The sequence below is a fragment of the Tinamus guttatus genome, unplaced genomic scaffold, assembly GCF_059628265.1.
Source record: "Tinamus guttatus ecotype Peru unplaced genomic scaffold, ASM5962826v1 Tinamus_guttatus_pri_ptg000307l, whole genome shotgun sequence".
In the NCBI taxonomy this organism is placed as follows: Eukaryota; Metazoa; Chordata; class Aves; order Tinamiformes; family Tinamidae; genus Tinamus; species Tinamus guttatus.
The window spans coordinates 3,640,754-3,666,076 of record NW_028288841.1 but is presented as its reverse complement, the minus strand read 5'-3'; the positions used below and the strand labels follow the sequence as shown (position 1 = coordinate 3,666,076).

General features: G+C 41.8%; 1 protein-coding gene across 10 annotated transcripts in view; it reads left to right on the top strand.

The window, feature by feature from the left end:
* The window catches only part of CADPS (calcium dependent secretion activator), a 198,121-nt gene that overhangs the window by 132,339 nt on the left and 40,459 nt on the right, over positions 1–25,323 (top strand). For 3 of the 10 annotated variants that reach the window (XM_088528266.1, XM_088528262.1, XM_088528271.1), the window contains 8 exons: positions 68–169; positions 1,132–1,195; positions 1,860–1,983; positions 4,388–4,456; positions 5,317–5,334; positions 12,706–12,812; positions 17,857–18,013; positions 18,999–19,140. In XM_088528266.1, coding sequence (XP_088384392.1) covers positions 68–169; positions 1,132–1,195; positions 1,860–1,983; positions 4,388–4,456; positions 5,317–5,334; positions 12,706–12,812; positions 17,857–18,013; positions 18,999–19,140 — 783 coding nt within the window. The remainder of the gene's footprint in view (positions 1–67; positions 170–1,131; positions 1,196–1,859; positions 1,984–4,387; positions 4,457–5,316; positions 5,335–12,705; positions 12,813–17,856; positions 18,014–18,998; positions 19,141–25,323) is intronic. The other 7 variants (XM_088528269.1, XM_088528265.1, XM_088528272.1 and 4 more) reach the window with 3 other exon arrangements.

Genomic DNA, 25,323 nt, shown 5'->3' with positions numbered 1-25,323 from the left:
TTGCTGTGCAGATGCTTTGCCAGGTCAGGGGATGAGCTCTGAATCATTCGTGCCATTTCTCCTCCAGGCCCGACGGAATAGGAACTGTGACCGTCGACGAGAAAGAGCGCTTCGAAGAGATCAAGGAGCGGCTGCGTTTGCTGCTGGAGAATCAGATCACGCATTTTAGGTAAAGGCAGCAATCGCAGCCTGAACAAGAGGGGACTGATTTCCTCCCAGCTCCCTCCCGTAAGCAGCGAAGGCAAACGGCAGATTTTGAATGCATATGGGAGTTCTGCAAAAGTGACACAGACGGACCCAAGCAGGGCAGTGAAGCTTGCACTGTAACATGTTTGTAGCTGGAGAGTGATTCTAAATATATAACCTTTAAAGGGTATTTCAAACCATCTTGCTGACATAGGCAATGCTGTGATTTTTATCCAATTTAACCAGAAAAAAAACCCTTGTCCTCTTATTTTTCCCCTCTTAGTTATTGCCCGTTTTCACTTCATCCTAGTATAAAAACAGGCAGTGCTTTCAGCAGGGATGTCATAATTACAGGAACGATGAATACTGCCCCCCAAATAAGTGCTGGATTGCCCCCAGCACACCATGGAAGCCCTATGCTGGCCGTGTGTTTTTGCGTGCAGACCAGTGACGTGCATTTATTTGCATGCAGACCAGCAATGTGCATTTGTACTCAGACCGGTGATGCGCATTTGCGTGCAGACTGGTGGCATCCACGTGCACATTCAGCGGTGACGTGCGTTCACACACACCGTGCCCGAGCCCCCTGTAGCTGTCACTTGCCGTGACAGTGGCTGGTCCAGCCAGTTATTTACAACCTGGTGAGCTGCTGGCTGGAAGTGACTGCTACTGTCCTTTCCAAGGCAGAATATTTCGCTAAAAACTCCAGATGATACCCAGGTTTAATAAGCTGCTACAAGTAGCTACCTGTTGTTCTGGTTTTCTGTTCATCTAATGAAAACCCCTTCTGAAAATTACCCTTTAGAAAGAATGCTAATTCAGAGCAGCTATAATAAAGTATTGATTGGGCATATCTAGGAGAGCGTCTTTATACCACTATAAAAGATATAGATAGGCTTATCTGTTTGCTTCTGGTGTGATCTTAACCTGATGTGGTTTTTCTAGGTACTGCTTTCCATTCGGCCGTCCAGAAGGTGCATTGAAAGCTACTTTATCGCTACTGGAAAGGGTAAGCTTAAGGATAACAAAAGCTTTTAAAAAAAACTGTATTTTTGTGCCTTTCCATCCAGAAAAGCTGAAATGACTGTTATTGTTGTGTAGGGCACCTGAAATTATTGATACTATTGAAGTCTTGCTTTAGGTATGCCCATTGATTTCTCCTGCTTCAACTTGGAGGCCTGTGTAGTCAGTTGTAGCTGCAGTCTCCAGCACACCAGGTAGCTGTTCTGCAGCATGTGGGGTTTCCCAAGCCCAAGGCATCCCAAGGATGTGTAGGAATCTCCCTATCCCTGTGTCCAGCTGCTCTCTCCTCTCTACTAGCCAGCAGTAAATGCAATCCCAGATGAGATGCAAAGGATAAGCAGAGCCTGGAAAGGCCACAACTCTGCCTGGCACAGGGCCATTTGGGGTGGAACTTCATGACATTCCCAAAGAAACTGGAAGTGATGGGGCACTTTGTGGACGTGCCTTCGGGAAGAGTATAGCTACCGAAAGGGTCTCCCCGTGTTTCAGGCTGGCTGAGGTGACCTTGCCGTGGATCCTACATATTGCGCACACATCCCACGAGCCAGGCAGCACTAGCGCTGCAATGCATGGAGTCACTGGGCATGGAGAAAAAAAAAAAGAGTTGTGTGTGCCTCATGCCACAACAAATCAGATTTTCTTATGTCAAGGTCCTGATGAAAGACATAGTTACTCCAGTCCCTCAAGAGGAAGTAAAAACAGTCATCCGTAAATGCTTGGAGCAAGCAGCTCTAGTCAATTATACTCGACTATCAGAGTATGCCAAAATTGAAGGTAAGGCTATTTCTTTGTGAAATTACTCTTTTTTTTTGTTATATTTCTAGGTGGCAACTGTGGCTTGGAGCTATTTAAAAGAAGCTCATTTGCTATATATTCACTTGTCAATAAAACTGAGGTGACTGTGAATCATTTTTGTGATGGTAGCTTTTGCAGCAGTGGAGAATGGCAGCTATGCAAAATGTTTCCTTTTTGGAAAAGGAGAGAGGAAACAGTTAAAAGGAACTGTAACTTTTCTTTTTTTTTTATTTTTGATTGTTAGCGCATTTGGCCAGTGGTGTAGTATTTAGACTCATGTTGTGGTTTTAAAAAACAAATTGAGAAATACTTGGGATGTCATCTTTGCAGCTGAAAGTATAGTGCAACTAATTGCTTGTGACAGTGGAGTTCAGGAAGCAAACAAATAATAAGAATCTGAAAAAAAAAATGTTTAATCTCTGCTTAATCATTTGTAGCCGGTTTAAAATGTCTTTTTTTTGCGGGGGAGGGAAGTATTTCATTGCCTTTGCACTTTGCATAGCAGTCATTGATCAGTCAGTCCTGTACTTGCCTTGGATTTCTTTCTTGTCACTCTAAATCCAGCAGGGCTGATATTATTGACCTTTTAAGTTATGGGAGAATAATAACCAGTGACCAGAGACACATGTAGCCATCAAAAAAGACATTTTAAAGCTTGCTGCAGGATATGTGTTAGCTGAAGCTCTATGATCCAGTAGTTCTTTCCATGGTAATCAGTTTACATTGCTACCTTGTTGGCTGCTGTACCCTGGGTGGGACTCCGGCCCAACTCTGTCCATGTTTGCAATTGCTTAAAACTGTATGTTCCAAATGAATGGTATGTTCTGCTCTAGGCTTTGGGTTTCTGTCATGTGTGATACGAAGCTTTCCCACAGCTCAGATTATCGTTGTGTGTCTCTAGGACAATGTGGAAAGGAGAAAAAAAAAATCCCCTCTGATTTACTCCTAGTTCTTGTTTACATGAAAAATTGGGTTGTTATGTGGCAAATTGTCCGGGTTATGTACATGACATGTCCTCTCTTTTTCCTTTTTTTTTTCTGTCTAACGATGCAAATTGTGTACCAGTGGTAATGAATTCATTGTTATGCATCCAGTGAGAAACACTTAAGAATTGGGCACTAAAAGGATGTTTATCAACTCTTGACTTGGTAATGAGTGACAAAAATAGAGAAGGAACGAAGGTTTCATAAGCACTGTATTATCAGGCAATTTATCGAAGCACTCAACTTCACAGGATATTTTAATTGGTGTATTCTGTAAAATGCAATGTTTAAATATACTTGACAAGGATGGAGAAGGACTGAGAATCAAAAGCAGCTTTTCTGTTGATGGATGCTTCTACCCAGTGCTGGCTCCCTTAGGTTCCCTGTGTAAATATCACTAACCCGTTGGTAAGATTTGCTCTCTTCTTTCAGATAAATCTTTGCAAAAACAAACTTTATGATCTGTAAGTAAAAATGCATTCATTTCCAAAGTAGAACAGTTAGTGTGTACTTTTCCTTTTGTGCCTCAATTCTTCTTGGTTGTGTTAATTATCTGCCCTCTTTTTTGCACTGTGACTTTTAGGTCTGGGAATACTTTGAAGCAACAAACTTTTTTTTTTCCCAGCTACCTTTTCAGAGAAATAGTTCATTCCACACTATCTGCTCTCTTCTGCTTTTCTCCTCCTTTACCCGTGATTGGCCACAGCCACTTTTTTATCCTGTCTCTCTAAAAGTGGTTGTAACACCAATGTCAAAGCATGCTGGGATTGTTAATTCCAACAACCCAACATCCGCCAGCTGCATGCATCAGGTTTTCTCTCATGAGCATAGTCCACTACATCTTAAAATAGTTTCTTAGAAGAGCGAGTAACAAATTTACCTCGCCAAGGTGCATTTCCGTATACAGTAGACGATTTTGAAATTTTACTTTAAAAGCTGACACTTAAATATCCACATGTTTTAAAGCAAGTCTTGTCTGAGCTGTGAAAATAATGAGTGGCAGCAGTGCTTTTGAGGCTATGTTTATGAAGAAATACCTGTGAAAGCCTTAGATACTGAAGGCTGAAATCCTTAGTATCTTGGAGCCTTAAACCAACAGAAATCTATTTCCCCTCTATTCATGATGTTTTGATCATTATATTCTTGCAAACAGAATAAGACCTTTAGAATCATGGTCACAACCTCTCTTGTGACTCATGGGCATGCTGAATGGTTAATCCAGCAGATCTCCAATTTTAAACCTCCTTTTTTTTTTTTTCTTCCTTTTATCCTGTGCGTATCCCAAAATACTCTGCAGCTATTTTCCTCTTAACCTAATACAAAGTTTTCCTCTGACCTATAACCTATAACCTCTTTACCTCTGACCTAAGCCTCTTGCATGCCCAAATCCTCTTTTATAGGGAAAAAGAGAGAAATGTATGAGCATCCTGTCTTCTGCTTGGCCTCTCAAGTGATGGATTTAACCATTCGTGAGTACCTACCACCCTCCTCTCCATGCTGTCCTCACTCTTTCTGTTCTCATTACCTCGAGAAACTCCAGATCCAAACCAACTCACTCTCCTTGCTTCAAGTCTTTTAGCATTGGCTTGTCTGTTGCTTCTGTCTGTGAAACCCAGTGTGAGAAGTCCAGTCACTTTTTATCAGCCTGAACCAGGTTAGACGATTAAGCCATTTGTTTGTGATAAACTCAGATTGTCTGTGAGTTTTTTCCGTTCCTCTTTATGTCCGTGACCTGAATGCATTTTTACTTTGCTTCTGTGTAACCCCAATTTGTAAAGTGCTTGTCACTGGTACACAATCCAAAGGCAGCAGCTACATCGGGGAGAGATGAGCTAGAGGTCAGATAAAGGACATTGGGAAAAAGCCGTCCCTTTTCCTGCATATAAGATCTTGAACCAATCCTGTGTATAAGATCCTATAAGGCTGTCCTTTCTCTGTACATCAGATTTCGCGTGTCTCCTGTCTGTTACTCTCAAGCAGAAGTGCTTTACTTGTTCTCTTCCTAGATTTTTTTTAACTTACTCTCTTGCACCGAGCTCTGGGTGGACATACGAGCGCCGTTGTCCTTCGGAGCATCCTTGTATGTTCTCAGAGCTTGCGGACTCTAATTTCCTATTTGTGCAGCACTTGCTTTCACCTCCGTGAAAGGAGCTTCTTTTGGTAATACCATGCTTCTGGGTGGGGGGCAAGACTGGGCAACTTTTCTTCTTTTCAAATGTCATATATCACACATAACTGGGGGGCTGTGCGGTCCACTTGCTCATTAATCCTGCCTATCTGTTCTTGTTTCTCTCTTTTCTCTCCTTGTTGCTTTCTCTCTTTCATATAGAGAATCAAAAGGATGCAGGTGAACAATTGTATATGCATTATAAATTGCTAGGACTGTTGAGTTATATTTATTTTGTTTCTTTTTCATAGCTCCTTAAGATATGTACTCCTTCAGACTGAAAATGGAGATGCATTAATACTTAAGGAGTTAATTTGTGCTGTCTCAACATACATAATTTCTTTTTCCTCCTTCCTTAGAGTAGAGTGTAGATTAGAAATACCTTGTAGTAACCACATGACCTTCTTAGGAGACGGTTCGAATAGAGAATCTAGTCTTTAAAAAGGGCAAGATTATCATTTTCCAAAAGAACTGCAGCTCACTTTTGGTGCAGAAATGTTGATGTTTCGGCCATTAGTTGAACACACCCAACAAGCACATTTATAACTAAACTAACGTTCATTTTTGTTTTTCATATCTTCTGTTTGATGCCCTAATGGGGGGAATGGATTTTTAGTTTTTATTATTTTCTATTATTTTTGTTAATGTGTAACAAATATACGGTCAGACGGAAGTCGTGTTTGTCTCTTGTTTATGACCTGTGGTGATGTGTAATGGAGCAAGGACACCGTTAGGCTCCTGAAGTGCCCGTCTCTTCAGAAGTGATTCTGTAGTTCTCTAGGCCCCTGTTCTCGTTTCTGTTTTGTACCAGAGTCCGTAGTTCCAAAGTCTTTGAAACCTGAACTGTTCATTTCTTTTTGTGAGTAGAGTGTTATGTTCTGTGGAAAAAGGGTCAGTTTCATTTCTGCTATTTGCAAAGGGAAATCATGTTCAAGGAGCAGGCCAGGAAGTTGAGGCAACATCTGCCCTGGTTTCTGCTGGTCTCTATAGCCGCTGGCATCATCCTCCTGAGATGCTGGGGCAAAATTTGGCCCAGGACCTGGTGATACTGTCTGATACTAAAACCAAGTTAGAATAGCAAGCAGTATTCAGAAAACAATTATTAATTTTCCCTGTAGCTCTGGGAGGTGCAAATAAACCCATTGCAAAGATAACAAGTAGAGGTGCAGCTAGTGCCCGTAATGACGCTGGGCTTGGTGTGAGCGAAGGCTCTTGGGCTGTAGCAGGGTGGGTGCGTTGAGCATCCACCTTCTGGCAAAGGCTAGTCGCATGTTTCGGAAGTTCAGAAGGACATTTCGATGGCCCCACTCATTTAAAAATAAAAGTGCTTCTTCTTGGTACTCAAAGCCAGAGAAAAGACGTAGTGAATCCCAGCTTACCTGCTTTGTGCCCACAAATCTCCTGCCCTCTTTAATGGGAAAATTTTCAGGCAAGGTCAGCAGGACTGAACTCGAAATCAGTTCCTCATCTTGAAATCAAGTGGAATCAAAAATGAGTTAATTTTGCCCTGACTTTTTATTTATTTAACTACAGACAACAGATACCAGAAACAACTTCATCTTAAACTACAGTATCACCCTATCCTGCAGAGCATATATTCCCTTGCCTTGCTTTAAAACATTTTTTAAAAATAAAAAGTTAAACAGAACATGTAGCTAAAACAATTAAATATTAATCACCTGTTTTATTTATTAATCGGACAAAGCTGCTAACACTCAGATTAGCAGATGCAACCTTCTATTAAGTGTCTGTCTGCTTATCTATGTAAGTTGGGGATGCATTATTTCTTTAGAAAAGAATAACTTCTCCATCCTGTAAGTAAAGGACTTGCGAAACACAGTGCACAGGGTTCAAGTGCTGCAGAATTAGAGGATCTTGTTCTCATTTACACTAATGCCACTTTACACTGCTGGCGTTGGGCAGAGGCAGCTTTAGCCGAGATGTGAGCCAAGCCTGTAGCTGTCACTTTGGCAATTGGTTGTGCTTAGGATAAGGCAGTTTTTAACTCTTAGACGGAATATTCCTTGTATGGTGGCTTGCTTTTGGCTTCCTGTGGTGCTTCGGAGTTAATTCACGGAGATCAGAAATCCAGGAGAGCCAGCGATCAGCTTGGAGCTGCCGCGGCAGCATCGCGGGATGGCGCAGAGCTCGTGCAGGGCGCTCGGTAAGGGGAGAATAGCTGGAGAGGTCATGGACCCACAAAAGTCCTTTTACTCTGTCACCAAGGGAAACCAGCTCTTCCTGAGCTATCCAAAAGCATCATTTATGCTTTTCCCCAAAATCCAGCTCCACCATCCAAGGAAGCACCAGTGGGGTAGGGATACAGGCTTCGGCAGTGCCCGGCTCGGGAGCTGTGCTCACTTGGCCTCACTTGCTTTCCCTGGATCTCAGCCTGGGAAGCCGCCTGCACATAGCTGTGTTTTTTAGCAAGCACATTTAAGTAGCAGCGATGGTGACTGTCTGTTTATTAATCTAGTCAGAGACGGGAAGAGGTTCGGTGCAATGTATCAGCCCAGCTGATATCACTTCCAGTGTTCCTGATAAAACTTGGAAGAAAATTAAATGATGTTTCCCAAATAAATATGGATGCAAAATGTACAAAAACTTCAGTCCTTGTAGGCAGGAGTGGAGACTGAAGTCATGAATAAATTACACACTGTAGCTCAGACATAAATGCGACCTGTATTTGTGTACTTGCTGAATTGCTGCTTTAGCTGTTTTCCTTCCTCCAAGTAGTATTCAGCTGTTTAACAGAGCAATGATCGTGCAGCTTTCGAGAATTCCTCTTGTTCTTTAAAAGGCACTATTTAAAACAGTGTCGAAGTTATTGCAAGAGTTTCAGGAATCATGATGGTCAGCGTTGCAGTGTTATCTTCCTACAGGTCTCATACCAACTTCAGAGCAACTTGCTGCCTGAAGCCTGAGATACAGCTCAGATATGTAAAAATTTTTCTCTAGGCTGATTAATCAGGAGTACAGTCTGCTCTGGAGGTTCGAGAGCTGCATTGGAGCCTCTGTGAGCTGAAAAAGCAGTTCTACAAATTGTTCTTAGTTTGAAGACAGTGCACCTCGTTTTGAAAGAAAAAAAATGTTGTCATCCCTGAAATTCCTTTCAGATATTCTCAAATTTCTTGAATATCATAGATGAACACTATGCCTTATCCTCAGGCTAACCCCATTATTCTCTAGCGTTTTTAACATTTACACGGTTGGCTCCCAGATGAACGCACAGAAAGCACTTGCGCACCCTTTGGCAGGGCTTGGAAATCTTTAGTTATTACAAAGAAATCACTGAGTTGAGGACAGTGCTTTTAAAACATATAAAAAGTTCGCAAGTTCACAAAATATGAAAAGCTGTAGGTTTAATTCTCACCGATGCTGATGTGTTGGTAGTCCACTTAGCATGAATCACGATGCAGACTGACAGATACCTGCTTTGAAAAGGCTTCAGATCTGTCAGGAGTTGCACACAGTGGATTTGAAGCAATAAATGTACCCAGAGTAGCATGGATTTGGCGTGATGGATGTGAGGCAGAATTGCAGTGAGAGAATTGCACTCTGTATTGCAGGCAGAACCCCCCCGAAATTTTATTTGCTCGGTGATCCAGTTTTCTACAAGTCTTTCACTTGTGAGCATCAGGCACAGAGTGAAAAGCTGTTGGTGAAGCAGAGGCTGGAGGCGCATTTGAGGGTGAACCAGGGGCACCAGGCGGGGAAATACTGCTCTTAGATGCCTGCCTTGAGCTCAGGAGCCATCAGTCAGTAGCCAAATTGAATTCTTCCTTATGTTTTAAATTAGACTGAAATTCATTAGGCCTATGCCCAAAAAAGCAGTTATTTTTATCCCCTGAGGCTGAGAGGTTTGGTTCGAGGGGAAGAGCCACCCTTGATGTAAAGGGAAAAAGGACCAGGGTGACTTCAGAGGAGAACAAATTGCTTTGCTTTTCCTGTTACCAGAAAACAAAACAAAACAAAAAAGGTCTAAAGATCTGTATTTAATGACTACACAGCCTAAAAGGCTAGAATTGTGTGTATGTGTGTGCATGCGTGCACATGCACAGTGTATGTGTGTTTATGTATGTATATCTACCTATATGTATGGAGAGAGGGAACAGACCTAACTCATAATCTTTGACTAATGGTTTACTCGAATATTCCTTATTACACTCTGATAATTGTTATAATTCTGTGAGGATTAAAAGCAATCAGAAATCTACTTTGTGCAAGCCAACCAATTTTTTTTTTCCCGCTGGAAAATGCAAGCAAAATGGCAAAGACTTTTGGCAATAGAATGTCCAGATAAATATGCCAGAATCCTTGCAAATGGAATTATTAAAAATAGTTACAATGCTACCAAAAACTGTCATTAAATGTAATAGAAACTATTGTGTTAATATATTCACAGTATATAATTTATCTCTGAGTGTATGTAAAATGAAAGGCTATTTTCTTTGAATTTTTCTTATGCTGATACTGTAAACTATATGACAGATGGGTCAAGTCCTGATTGCAGTATTCTAACATTTGGAATAGCAAGTAACATATTTGATAGAGCTGGCAAGTTTTTATATATGATTCAACCCAGAATATAAAAGCCACTAGAATTCCAAGTTGAAAATAATTAAATGAGCTGGAAACGATCAGGAACCACACATTTTTAAGTGACAGATTTTTTTACATGTTTAAATTGCACAAGAATATTTTATAGCTCCCTTTAACCAACAGTGACGTTTAATTCTAAAATGTGTAATTGATATTTGCAAAGCAATTAATTCCTGTGCTCATTATTCTATTGCTAAATGTACCTAGGCCCTGGGGTGCTGGCTTTAGGTGGTCTTTCTTAGTGCACCTCTTCTGAATTCCAGAGCTTTAACTACATTACCCTAATTTCATTGTCTCTCTTGGCTACATGAAATGCGGTGTCACACTTATGTTGAATTTTTAGCTTTCTGATTGCACAGCAACGTAGGATGTTAGAATCTGCTGACTTCTGTAATATTCGTTGTCAGATTGTGTCATTATTGTGTAATACGTAACGTACCGAGAAGCAAAAACCAGCAGCTTATTCCATTTGTACTTGATCATTTCTGCTTATGTTTCTTTCAAAGTTTTCATCTTTTTGTCACTGTTGATGAAGTCATATGTCTCTTTACTTTTGGCGTCTCTCTCCATCATGCCCAAGCAGCCCGTCCGTCCAAGCCTAAGCCCCCGGCTGGGCCACCATCATCTCCTCAAACGCAGACTAACATGATAAATCATATGCTCAAAGGCATGGCCAAACAGACGCCAAGTACTGTAATAGTCTTCCTTCCTTTAATGCAGTGGTTTTCTAGTCTAGCAGTTGCTTGTTTAGTTTAGTATTAGAAAGCTAGTTCTCATGTGCAGCTTTACACCAAACACTCGGCATGATGTGGTAGGTTTTTAGAGATTTAGAGGTAGCATTTATTTCAAAATGTCCATTTTTTGTCTAGCAATGTCTGACATATGCAACATTTTCAAATATCAACGTCAGCACAAAATAACATTGTTGTTGCATAACATTTTGCATGAAAACTATAAATATGTATGAGCTTTACATGATGTTGGATGAAATGTTTGATAAGTATATCGTATACGTTTCATGTAACTGTCAGTGCTCCAGCTATCTTAGCAGAATATTCTGATGTATAGTAACTTAACCAGGGAAATATTTAAAATAAGAAGAAAAAAATTAAGATTGACATCTGCTGGCTGCCAAAGTTGTATAAGCATCAATATTTTCTTTAAAGACAGCATCTCTGAGCAGTTGTTCTTATTAACACTTTTGTCTTTTAGTTGTATTTGAGAGCAGATCAGTGTTGCAAATGAGAATGGGCCTGATGCTGCTCTGATCGGTGGCAAAGCTTCCCCGTGACTCCGGAGGTGCAGCCAGAGTGGGCAAAGGGACATTTATTAGGGCTCTTTTTGAAAAAAAAAAAAAAAGGAAATTTTTCCTTCTTGTAGTCAGGGACGTGCTGGCTTCAATGGGAGAAATAGTGAGAAATTAGCCAGCAGTTCTCCAAATTCAGTGTTTGTCCAATAAGATTATGTTAGGGAGAACTCGGAGTTTTTTTTTTATTTCCAGTGGTGTAAAAAATGAAGGAAAAAAAAAAAAGGAAAAGAACCTCCCAGGCTCCTGCTTATAGTGTAAATCAGCAAAAATACACAGCTTGTTTGTACAGTGCTTGGCTGGGTTTCTCAGGGGAGCAGAGCACCTCCAAGGCCTGGTTTCAGCTGATGAGCTGCCCAGCTCCTCCAAAGAACAACCCAGATGCCCTCAGAGGGCAGTTCTGAAAAATCTGGCTTTTCTTTTTTTTTTACCATGGGAAACCCATGGCGGATTTTGCAGTGGAGTCTGGAGTTCTCCGAGGTCCCCGAGCCCGCGGCGAGGCCGGTTTCCCCCGGGCCACTTGGCAGGGGACGAGCGCCGCGGAGCGGATGCGTCTGTGGGTCACCAGACGCTTCAGCCCCATCGGGAGGGCAGACCTAAGCACGAGCAAAAAGCCAATGCAAATCGCCCTGCGTCGCAGCAGGACCCAAGCTGCTGGCTCCCCTGGGCTCTGCTGGAAATCACAGGTTAAATGTCCTGCTGGTGGAGGAACTTAAAATACATGCACATTTTGTGGGGCTGCATTTATCAGCTCTGTGGCAGTCGTCATTCAGTGGCAGTGGGACTCTATGTAGTATTTTCTTCATGATTTCTCGTGAAATGCTCCAAATGAGCTGGATCGTTAGCACCTCGGATGTTGCATACGTTATCTGTAATATGCTACCTGTAAGAAACTGATTGATTTTTGCAAAAATGAGATGCTGCAAAATAGCTCAATGTGACTCAACACCAAGCTCCAGGATTTAAACTCTTGGGTTTGTTTGCGGGGTTTTTGCTATAAAGTTGCATCTGTTTTCCCATAAAAATCTTACCTATGAACACCTAGTGGGAATCTACCACTTTCCACTCCTTCCAGCATGTGTAACTCCTTGACCTCTGTGGAGTTAAATCCTGGAGCAAGTCAGACCTGCAATTTTCGTTTTCAGGAGTGGGTCACATTCAAATTTCTCAAGCTTGACAGTCTATTAAATGTACAGACGGATTTGTTTAAACTGATCTTTTAAAAAAGCATTTAAAAATAATACAGACATGATTTCTGTAACAGCACCATCTACACTGAAGGATACATATTGTTCATATATTACTAGCCAGATGCTGTCTTTAGGGAATGCAATGTTCTTATTTGAACTAATAAAGTATGCCCGTATCAGCAGAAAAAGCAAAAAAAAAAAAAAAAAAAAAAAAAAAAAATTGCCAGTATTTTGAAATTCAGAGCTGGAGCACTGCATTTTCATAGTAATATAACGAATGTGGCTTTCTGGTTTGCTCCGTACTAATTACATAAGCATTTAACATATGCATGAAAAGATCTTTAAAGCTGTAGAATATTATGGGATTTTTTTTTTCTGAAACCCCCGAAGTGACTTACTGTGCATGTAGCTTTTCCTCCCGCCTCCCTTTTAACTCGAGTTCTTGTACTACAGAGAATGTAGGCCGGTTAGTCACCCCAGCTAAAAAGTTAGAAGACACAATCCGCCTGGCAGAGCTGGTGATCGAGGTGCTGCAGCAGAACGAGGAGCACCACGCCGAGGTGAGCAGCGAGGTGCCGGCCCGCAGGGCTCCCCAGGGCTTTGCACGTGTGGCTGACCTCTTCCAACAGGTGCCGGGTTTGAAACAGTAATTCTGAAATAACAGCGAGAAGGTGCAAAGGAGGTGAAGGGCAGTTTTAGGAAGATGGCTCTTTTTTTTTTATTCAGAAGGGAGGGAGGACTAGAGGGAAAAATAATTAAATTCTGCTTTTGTCTGTGTCGGTCTGCAGCCTTTCGTGCCGCGCCAACAAGAACTAAGTCTGATCAAATAGATTTGCCACCAAGCGCATGCAAGAGAGAGGCTGTGCGCTTTTGGAAAGGTCTTATTTTCTCCAAAATGTCCTGTGTTTGCACATTAGCATCGGTTGCTGTCAGCAGCAGCCCACTCTGCTGCCGGGAGTCATAGTGAGCGAGACCACCTTGAAACCTGAGGCATTTTTGTCCCTTTCTGAACATTCACATAGTTTCCAGGGCTGTGACCTGGCCCCTGTGGTACATGATAAACTGCTGTTTTAACTCCCTGTTTTTCTACTGGCCTCTTCTCCCGTGACTTCCTGGGAATACCTCAGTTGCCAGTGGCCGAGGGTAGGATGAATCATTCCCTGTCGCTCGCTCCTTGGGTTCTCCAGTGCCTAATGAATTTGCTTTTGACTCTCCAACGTGCTCTAGACTCATGCCTTAAAAAGCCAAGATAATCTATGTCTCACTAAGTCAAATATGTACAAGAAAATCAGTAGCGTGGGGCTTGATCCCAGGAACACTTGAATCCACAGGCAGCCAGCAGTGCCACTGCCGACACGTCCCGACATTCCCACCTCGTAGGGACTGCCCAAGTAAGTAGTTGTGCCCCTGTGTAAGTACGTGCAGGATTGAGCCCTGTGTTCTGTAAAAAGCCGGTGCTCTCTGACAAGCATTGCAAAGTTAATCATTTTGAAGTTCAGAATGGACAGTTATGGGTTATGACTATAGATTTGGTAGCGCTCATTCACGATTTTCTCTTTTCCTTCCCTTTGATATATATAATCACTATATTTTGCTAAATAATTTCAGAATCACCGAAAAATCATGCCAATGTCTATTTAAAATTTGCAGTATAATTTAACTAACTGGTTTATAATACACGACAATCCACAACACCCAACTAATGCCTGCTTGCATATTTAAATTTCCTCCCTGTTTTTCTACTGTTCATTCAATCTTGGATGATCCTGGCAGGGGAAAGAGGTATGTGACTAAAGTGAATGAACGGAGTCACCTCCTGTCATATTTCGTGCATGCCCTCTCAGTGCCATGTTTCCTGACGGGATTTTACCCGGGTTACCCTTGCTTCCGTAACTTTGACCTAGGAATGTAACGGCAACTTGGAGCGGGCTGCTTGTGGAGCTGGTAGCCTCACACAGGAGGGTAAATGTGGCATAGTTACCCAGTCCATGCATGCAGCAATGGGTATTTTTGACGAGCGCTGCAGTTACATCCCAACACAACCCTACCTGCCTGGAAACTTTCCTCAGCCTGTTGTTACCTCTGTTGTTTTGCATTCACCTGATCTCTATAGTACACTGTGGTGGAAATGGAGTAAGTAACACCCGAGTGACTAGAATGACAGTGTTCTTCCTCTGGTTTTGTCTGTATGTGCCTCGTACTGGATATACAGTATTTATATGTAGAGAGAGAATATCCGTGGAGAAGAGTGAGATGAACTTGGGGTTTGCAAAAGCAAGAGGACGCGCAAGAGCCCTGCTCTTACACCCAAGCTGGGATAAACTGCCCAAGGATAACACGTATTTTATTCCACCCATCTCCAGCGCAGTCTACATGAAAAAACACTGTGGGAGGAGCTATTTTTAAAATACCAGTTGTTTTCCAAATAGTAGGCTTTTGGAGCAAGTGCTTAGAGGACCAGTCATGCTCTCTCTGCTGCACCGATAGGATCCTTGCAAGGAGGAAGATTCAAAACTCTTCTTCGGTGTGTTTTGTGTCACAAGGTTTTGATTAGAGACAGAAGGTTAATGCCAACACGAATAGGAGAAATACTGGTCCCTTCTGCACGGTGACCCGAAAGGGTGAAATCCATCTCTGTCGAGAAGTCCCTGCGCTGTCGGTACGTAAATGAATTCCTGGCCTGAGGGTTTACGTGGCATTTCAGTAGCGTCCAGGCAGTTGGCCAGCACTCTGCACACTTGAATATTCCCCAAACGAAGGGAAACCAGAGACTTTATCACACTATTTTTGTTATACACAACAGCCACATTATTCTCGTACCGTGCCAGGAGACGTGTTGCAGCATTGTGCATTTTTTCAGCATGTCTTATTTCATAATCAAACTCCAGCACTGTGCTGCTTCTGCCAGTGTAACAACAGCTACTTTATGAAGTTAATGACTCCAGGTGAGTTTTTTTAATGCTTTATCCCTTCACCTGGAGCTGAGAAATCTCAAGCTGCAAGTTACCCCCTTAGGTCTGTTGTGGTTGGTCTGCAGAAAATTAAATTGCATCACTTGTTGCAGGTATGACCTCTTTGCTGAAAATCAGTACTGCTGCCATTAAAATTGCCCCCCTTTCTACCTAATATTCACATCCAAGTAGACATGCCAAGCAGAATCCAGAAAACAGAAGTCAAAGGAGAAAACCAATCACAAGAGCATGAAAAGCGTTTGGAAAGCTTTAGAAAAAATGCCATATTTAGTAAGATATCTTGTTCTCGCATAACAGAGAAGCAAAACAGCCCAGATAAAAATGTGGAAGACGTAGTGTGCCTACCTATGTAATACATAAGAGCGAGAAGTCTCTGTCATTTTGTCATCTCGCTCATCAAATGTCTCCAAGCTCTGCTCTCCTTCTGGTGGATGGATGATGACAAATGCCACAGACCCTGGCCTTCATGTATTTTTAAACTTGCGTTCTCTCTCTATGTATATGTATGTGTATATGTATATATGTATTTTAACTCTTTGAAGTCATACATATATACATGGGTACCCATGTGTAAAATATACAATAGTAGGTGTGTTTGGCTAAAAAGCCTGCCTTTTTCCTTAAAGTTGTGTTTTAAAGCAGGTAAGTAGATGGTAAATGAATAAGCTGTTACCATCCTGAAAGTGATTTTTGGACTACAGTGCTCAGGCTCCCATTGCAGGAAAATCCTGCTCACTGAGAACAGAGGATGTTTTGGGCTTTTTTTTTTTTCTGCAAATGATCACATGCTTTTCTTCCTAATTTCTTTTAAAATAGCTTTTTTTTTTTTCCCTTTTTAATGGAAGCAGGTTTTTATTGCAGGACTCAGAAGTGAAAATGTTGGGGTTTGTTACAGAAGAGTTGCTTTGGCTCCCCCTTCTCTCCTTCCTCCTAAAATTTGACTGTAGTTGACCCTTCATAGCTCTGATCCGTGCAGCATGGATGGGCAGGGAGACGATGTAGTAGGCAAAAAATAGGAAAAAGCAACAACGAGACATAACCCATCAGTGCAAGGACAACCCTGCCATTCTCCTGGAACAGAAACCCCTCTGGAGACTACTGCTTGTTTTAAGAGGACAGTCATCTGCAGCACTTCTTAGTGTTGGCTCATTTCTCACCTGTGTTTTGGGCAAAAGTTTGTGTCAGACACGGCCCTGAGTCTTGATGCTCTCATTTCACAGTAGTGAGATGAGTTTGGGGGTGAGTTACTTCCCCACTCGTCTGTGCTCAGGGTGCATAACGCCCAGGCACATCCTACACTGGCTTTATTTTAACACAGTGGATTAACAGCGAGGTAATATCAGTCTGTTGTGCAGCTGGGGGAGTAAAGGAGTCAAAATAGGTTTGGAGTTGTTCCCTGCAGGTCCCTAGGACAGGAGCAACCAAGTGGATTCTTGGCATCCTGCTTTTCTCATCAGTGTCAGTGAGAAAACATCCGTGAATCAAAACGCAACCCTGAGGAAGCTAAAGACCATTCTGCCTATTTGTGTCTGCCAAAATCTTCCTTCCAGGAGGCAAAAAATACCCCTTCCTGCCTGATAGTTCCCCAGTTTATCTGTTCCCATCTATGAGGTCTGGTGGCTGTGCTGCAGGTTTCTTTTTCTCGCAAAGTGCTGGAGAGCTGTTTCTTTGATCCTTTAAGTCCCCGAGTAATTTCCTCTCACTTAAAAAATTACAGCACATGGTCCTAACGACAGCACTTCTCATATTGCATGTTCCCAGCCAGAAGTGATTACTGAACACACGCATGCATGCGTTCGCAGCATTCACATCTGAGCCATGTATGATGTGAATGTCACGTCAGAGAGCCCGTACACTGAATCTGAAGGACCCATGTGCATGAGAATGAGTTACTTCACTGATATTTTTTGGTTTTCAAGTTTAGATTTTTTTTTCCTGCCTCTTTAGAAATGCAGGCTTGATTTAGATTTTTTTTTTAAATCTTTGGCATGTTGATAATAGAGCTTTGTAATTTGGTTTCCTAATAAACAGCATTACAAAGGTGCTAGTGTATTTATATGAATGCGTACAGCTAACCCTGTAAAATGAACAGTGCTATAGTAAATTTTCCCAGTGGTGCTTGAAATACTTCTAAGTGTGTGAGCGACTTAGGACAGATTTTAATGTTAGGCTTCTAGTTTTTCAAGACAAATAGAAGTAATGAATCTGAATAAAATTTAAACTGTTGGAAAACACAGCAGAAAACCCACAAACACAGTGAAGAAACTCCCAAATTTCTATACTTTAGAATAATGAGTAGTTGATTTCTCTGATATTCCTGCTATTTAGCATGATAAAAGATGAGAAAAGTGATTTATTGTAAATTGAACAGATAAAACTTCTTTCATCATGTTACAACTGTGTGGCTTTAGAGTGGAGCTCCAAAAAGATCCTTTTTGTGTAAAAATAGCAGTGCCTAATTCATGCGATCAGCGCTGCATGTGCAGGCTAACCCTTCAAAGCACTGTTCTCTTTACAATAAAGGGAGTTTCTGTGGGATGCACATTTGGGGAGATATGTGGCCTAGCCTCATTTACTGTGCTTTATGAGGACTAACATATTTCTTTGCTATTTTTCTCTACCAACTCTAAAGGCCTTTGCTTGGTGGTCAGACTTAATGGTTGAGCACGCGGAGACCTTCCTGTCACTGTTTGCAGTGGATATGGATGCTGCATTAGAGGTGCAAGCCCCAGACACATGGGACAGCTTCCCGCTCTTTCAGCTTCTAAACGATTTCCTCCGTAGCGACTGTATGTATTGTATTTTCATCATTTCTTTTCATGGGACAGTTCAGGTTATTGATAGTACTTTTCCTACTCCGTGATGCTTTGAGTACTGAGGTGGCTAAAGCTTTAAAGAAAATAGCCTTTTGGTAGCCACTTGACTTTGATTTATATTAGAAAAAAAATGGTACTCTGATGCACAGACAGACATCCTTTAAGTGAGGTGCCTCTGTCCAAGGTGAGAAGCTGAACTTTTTATTTTTGCTTCATCTTCTCAAGTCTCTTGGTAATAACAGCGTGATAAGCAGGGAATTAGGTAAATTAGATCTCACTGTTGTTAAGTGTGTGTATTGTTTTATATGTATGTACTGCAGTTACTTAACGTGGAGCAAAACACAAGTCCTTGCTTTAAAAGACTTAAGGAGGGGAGGAAAATCCTTAAAGTAAATGAAAGAAAGAGTATCCTAAAAGAACAGTGCTTTGCAAAATTTGGGGGTTTTGGAGCCTTCTCCAAAGCATGTGGGCATGTACCAGCAAAACCCTTGGGGATTTGGCTCCCAATGAAGTGCTAGACCAGGGTCCCCAGGGTCCCCAGGAGCTTTGCAGGCTGCACAGAGAAGCCAGGCTTCATCCTCAGCATCGTGGTAGCAAGTACCAGATGAAGAAATGATTCTCCTCCTTGCCAAAGCTATAGTGTTTGCCCTGCTGTATTGCTTACATCCATTTTATTCCCAGGAGGTGGTAATGTATTTGTAACGTATAAGTTTGATGCTAATGTGGAAAAAAAAAAAAAGAGAGAGAGATTCACTGTTTGTTTGCTTGTTGCAATTACGAAGCCACTCCTGCTGTCTTTGTCGTTAACGTTGCTGATGATACCTGCTCCTGTTACGTTCTGGAAGTTTCTTCCTATTAGCTGACAAATTCATTGTGTAATGAAGTGCCACGCTGTGGTTTGTTGCAGAGATGTTTGGTAATGGTAGTTTCTTACTATACTTTTATTTATCTATTCTAGATAATTTGTGCAATGGAAAATTCCACAAACACCTTCAAGACCTGTTTGCTCCACTTGTTGTTAGATATGTCGATCTGATGGAGTCCTCAATTGCACAATCAATTCACAGGGGCTTTGAGCGGGAATCATGGGAGCCAGTAAAGTAAGGAAACCTCCTTTGATACAATCGGAATTTGGGTGCAAATGGATGGAGATTCATACAGAGCTGAATTAGCAAACTGTACATTGGACATGCAGAAAGTGCTTTATATTTTCTAGTTTAATCCTAAAAATAAAAGGCCTGATTTCTTCAGGGTTTTCAATTTAATGAAGGAAATGGTATTTGCTTTTTTAAATGCATTGCTACCTCAGTTCAAACCTTGTGCCTTTGGACATGAAAGCATGAAAATGTGAAATCCTTCTTAGTTGGCATGGCTTTTTGGATCCCATTCCAAAAGGCCTTTTCCATTGCTGCTTTGGATCTCAAATAGCTCGTTTTCAGAACAAAAACCTTGCTTTACTGTGTTCAGTCCAGCCCTATAACCTGCGTGAGTCACTGGTGTATTTATTCTTCTCAATACTGATTTCTTCCACCCACCCCATGGAGGGATAGCGCAGCGCTGGGCTGTGCTCTCAAATCAGCCCTGCTGGTGCTGGCTGTGACACGGGTTTCAGGACAGCAGTGTCGCTTCCCGACCGGAGCCACTGCTCCCAAACCCTCCGTGTTCAGGGATGGGTGTTTGGAAACTGTTGAGGAGATACCAAGGGACCAGCCCCACAGGGAACCTGGTGAACTCACAAGCCACTGGCACACAGAAACCCTGAGGAAACATAGGGGAGATGGTTCGAGCAGAATCAATTATTAAATTCTGAAAACTAGGAGTTTGCAAGCAAGGAATGAGCAGACTGAGAGAAACCCCAACTGAACTCGAGAACTGGCGGATGATAAAAATGTGGCATGCACTTTAGATTACTGTTGTTATTTCACAGGTTTTGAAGCATTGCTGAACCCTGTCATGCTTGCTCTTAAGAGCCAAGTCGGATCCTATGAAGGAAAAGCGCTGACTTTTCCTGCTAATAAAGATATTAAAAGAGAAAGACTGACCCTGTGCAAACAGCGAGGAGTTTGATGGTGCTCCAGACTGGGGATTTGGACTGGATGACCTCTGGAGAGTCTGTTTCCCCTGCTTTTTTGTGATTCTCTAGGAGACGTTAAGTGGCTTTGTGCTCTCAAAGGTTGCTGTATAAAAGAACGTGTGGTCTTTCAGGGCTTTTCACACCAAATATGTTCAGTTTACAGGGAAAAGAGATTTTGTTCCGCAGCCAGCCTCCCATATGCAACCTGGAATCTGATCGCCCAAGTTTTTTCCTTTCTCTCTTGCGCATCCTCGGCATCCGTAAGGGTTCTGCCTGCCAAATCTCAGGCCTTTTCTTGACACCTGACCATCCCCTCTGTTTTGAGTGGGGTTAAGTGGCTGGCATTCAGGAGTCTCTCTCACTTTCCATTTGCTGTCTTTGATCTGAAGGCTAACAGGATTAAAAATCCTAAAAAACCATGTTTCAAATAAGCAGATGTGACCCAGAAAACATACAAGAAATAGATCTTTCGAGTAGGAGAATGCCATTTTTACAGCCACTCCTTCAAGCAGAATTTCACTTCAAAGTTAGCATTAACTTTAGTTTTAGAGCCTTGCTTTAGGAACAAATATGTTTGTATTTCCTTGTCTGTTATGAAATAATGGCACTTAACTTTGGGGAACTGTCCACCAAGCATCCAATATGCAATTAATTCTATATTTTTGCTTTTAGCACAAGGTGGAACTGTCTGGGCTTTTACTTGCCTTTCTGGCTAAACTGTAGGTGTACATAAGTACTTGCCTATAGTATCTGCTTACCAAAATGCTTTGTCCTTGGATATGCCGAAATCCATCATTTTCACATTAACTATAACAGCTTTTTAAAGATCTTTTATTAGTCCTCGTGGTTTTGCGCTTTCAGGACTTACTGAGCGCTTTGTGCATTGCCGTGACAAGCGAAAGCCCAGGATGGAATATCTGTCCATCTTACAGCATGGGGTATTTAAAAGATCTGTTCCAGCAGGAAAGTGGGTGCTTGTCGCAAGAAGCTTGTGTCCATCTGGTGAAAAGAGCCACCGTCTTTCTCTTCACTAGTTGGTATTTTGTCCTTGTGTCTCACGCACAGAAGTGTGAGTTGCAAATGCAGCTCAGCGGGATCCGACCTGACAAAGGGATTTACCAGCGAGCGCGCAGAGGGTGACATATAACTGCGGAAAGGAAAAGAGGGGTGTCATTCCTAACGTCTTATGACAGTTTTCATGCACTGTTCAAAACTGAATGTTAAGGTATCTTCATCCTTTGCCTCCTGGGCAGGCCACCTGCTCTTCTTTATCTGATCTGCAGTGAACTTGCAGAAAAACTCGAGGCATATAGACATGTTTTCTTTGATTTGTCCTGCTATACCTACCTCCTTCTTCATTCACTTGGCCATACTGCAGCACAGTTGATTTTTAAACCACTGCTTTTCAAATATTTTGGACCAGCCAAGTCATGGCCTTCCATTGCAGCCTTTGCAGCACAGTTTTTTTGGCCCTGGAAACGCCATGCGACGTGTATGGTTCCACAGCTTTCCTCCGTGTTGAAGAAATGCTTTCAGCTTGGCCCGGAAGGGTAAATCAGCATAGATGTCTGTTCCACTGAGCCTGCTTTGGATCTCTACAGTGAGCTGTGAGAACGAAATCTCATTATCTCATATCAGCCAGGAAATTATTCCATAACCTCGAGTCTTTTGAAAGGGTTTCTCTGTGCTCATGCTTGCAATCAAGGCTGAAATACGTAGCCCTCCATAACCTGACCAGATGGCAGTTTGCAAGCATGTAATTCTTCTATTTTCATTGCTGAATACTCTGCACCTTATGCTACCAAAGTTAGGTATAGCGATCACAAACAGAGAGAAAGATACTCTTAAGTATTGGAAACATGGGGGGAAGAGCACCGATGTAATGTGCTCATGAGGGCTATATAGTCTTCCTCTGCAGAGCTGTTGAATTTGCAGGGGGTCCTTGCCCTATAGCTAGAGCAGCTGGTGTGCTTGTGTGAATCCACGCAGAGAAATGTGGAGCGCTTGTCCTTACGCACAGTGATCCAAATACGGAGGATATTGAGTAGCTCTGTTCTCTGGTGAGTCGAGAGGTCCTCAAAAAGTTGCGTCGTGCAGTGACTTTTTCCATAATAGCTTCTCGCAGAATGCCAGTTTATCTTGCAGCCACCAGACACGTGCGTGTGTGTGTGTGTGTGTGTTTCTCTGTGCCTGTGTCTTTATTTAAAGAGCTTTCTGAGCAATTGCTGAAGGCAGTGCAGTGACAACCAATTTCTATAACTTGTCTAGGAAATCACTCATCGATCTCTCTAACACGCAGTAGTCCTGTCTTTAATGTCTATTAATTGCTTACCAATCCTTTAAAAACTATTTATAAACCTATCATTAATAAATAAAAAGTAATTAAGCCAAGAGGTGTGATTATGCTAATCATTTGATGAGATTCTTCTACAGAATGCTAGTGAAAAATGTTTCCTCTGAAAGGAAGCACTGTTGTAGTGATAATGAATATGTTTGTTACTCTTGTGGGCATCAGGCAGAGGGAGAGCACATATTTGACTGTCTACTTCACTGTTAAGCTCTTTTCTTCATACCAGGGCTTTAGGGGACTTGCTCTTGGAGTATTTGGTCAGTCTAGGGAGCGATGGAAGAGACAGGCTGCTTCCTGCATCGATAAAGGATATCGGGGTCACTCGGGAACTGAGCATCAAAGTGTGGGCAAGGCTGGCCTGGCCCATATCCTGAAACCAGGGGACAACTGAGTAAAAATGCTGTGATTGTCCACCCCCGTTTCAGTGCCTGCTCTAGAGCAGTGGTCCCCTTGTGATGGTCCTTGTTTTGTGTATCACAGTTGCAGGGTGAGCCATGGGATGTTGCTAGAGAGAATGCTGATTGCACTGAGAGCTTAATTTGCAGCCCAGGTGTGAGCCATTCATCTAGCTAACAGGCAAGAAAGGGAGTGAATCAGGACACTAGAAAACAAGCAGTACCTCTCCATAATGTGCTTCTTCAATCAAATGTGCCAAGATCCAGTCCTGAAATGAGTCTTCTTAAATCAGGCAGCCCTCATCTTTGGTGATCCAAATGCCCGCATTCCCTGCCTGCTGGCTGAGGTTATATTTAGCCACCCATCTTAAACAGGCATGGCAAGCGTTTCGAAACAGTTTCTCATCTTGGACCTGTAGTTTTATGGTCTGAGCAACTGCAGGCTTGAACATTTGTTGGTAATATTAATCATTTTTTACAGGTCTCACTGCAACTGTTAGTCAGATAATTAGATCAGTTGAACCTGCAAAACTGTGCATGTCAATTCAGGAGAATATTTTTTAAAATTAGTTACTGTATGCTAACATAATACACTGCATTATTTTGCTGTTTTGTTTTAAGAGTATTAACTTATTCTTGCAACATATCCTTGCATCAGCAAAATAATGTGTTGTATAAAAGAAATATGTTTCCATGTGAATATAGTATACTGTTTACTCTAGAAGTCATATTTTATTAATACAGTGTTTTTATTAATATAACACTGTCACTTCTTGAATTTTAATATTAAAGCCAAAGGTCCTCTGATTTATGTATTTACCATCTGGCTAAGTTATTTAAGTTGCTTTTCCTTATACATTTATATGTTGTCCACCTCTTGCTATTTCTTTATTTATTGCGTATCAGTATTTTACCACATGCACTGCCATTTCTGAAGATTTAGCACTCTCTCAATCACTATGGAATCTGTGTATCATTCAATAATCATGTCATCTTTATAGGCACAGACAGTATGAATGGAAACAATGCATGGTGGTGGTATGGTAGTAGATTCCCTTATCTGCCGGCCGCTTAATATAGAGAAAAAGCAGATCACACAAAATCTAAGCCACTAAGAGGTGTAGAAACAAAGGTAAACAAGAACAGCCTTTTTTTTTTTCATTGGAGAAAGACTTTGGATTGTGTTTTTCCCCAAACATAGGATTTTATTCACAGAGGGAGAATGGGAATCCAAGTCACTTCGAGTTTCCTAGGATTTGTCAGCAATGTCAAACTGAATTCTTGTAGTGACATAGTTCAGACCTCTGCTTGCAGTAACAAATATTTATGTGGTATAGCGAGCCAAGCCCATTACTTTGGGGTTTGATTTACAAAAATTATAATAAGAAATGCTGTTCAAAATATATTTGTGACTCAAGAAAACTGCTAGGATTGTAATATTCCCTGGAAGACAGAATGTTGGATTTGATAGCTTTCCAAGACTCCGTGTAATGCCGCCTGTATAAGAACTTCTATTTCATCCGGGGAAGTGGGAGAGACCTTCTAAGGTGGCATGTTCTGGTACAGCATTAAGAGAAGGGAAATTTAAATGCTGAAACTGTGCCTGGGCACATCAGGAGAAAAGCTGCCGGTGACTTAAGCAGAACAGGATGAAGCTGGAATCCTGAAGTCCTGTTTCCATTTTTACTGAGCCCAAATAATGATCCAGTAAAAAAGCTATACGAGCATATGGATTTATCCCTGCAGTGAGATAGTAAAGACCATCCATGGACTGTGTCAGTGTGCCACACAGTATTGCTGTGTTAAGGCAGAAACAAGATAAACTTCCCAAACTGGCCAGGAAATATGAGAATTAGGTAATCGAGTTCTGTCATTGCTCTCCCAAACCACATGACATTTTTATTTTGCATATAAAATATAACTGTGGTGGGGTCCTCGTGAAAATAGAGCCAGACCAGTTACAAAATCTGAGGACCTAACATGCAGAAATGCATCAGGGTGTTTTGCAGGTTCCAGGCATGCAGTGTTATTATACAGCACATTGCTTCAGAGGAGTGTGCTGCATTAAATTAATACATGAACCCATTCTTAAAAGATCTGTTTTTGCATAACAGTTGCACATCAGAAAATGCTTGTTATAGTCATGATGCCCAAGGACACGTGCTCCGTAAATTAACCTCTGAATGTGTTAACACCTCACAGCCCATTTCCAGGCGAGAAAGATTCATGCACCAGTCCTGGATTTATTAAATGTAATTCATTCACAGTTCAAATGCATGGATTGGAATAATCCTACAGGACCCGTTTTCTCTGCATGCAGGATAAGGGCGCTAGGCTTTGGTTAGGAAGAACCTCACATTATTGCTCCAGATGAGGCCTTCATTTTTGTCTGGAGAGTGCAAGAAAAACAGCAAGTTCTTGGAGTAAAATCCTGACTCCACTCAGCTCAATGACAGGAAAAAAC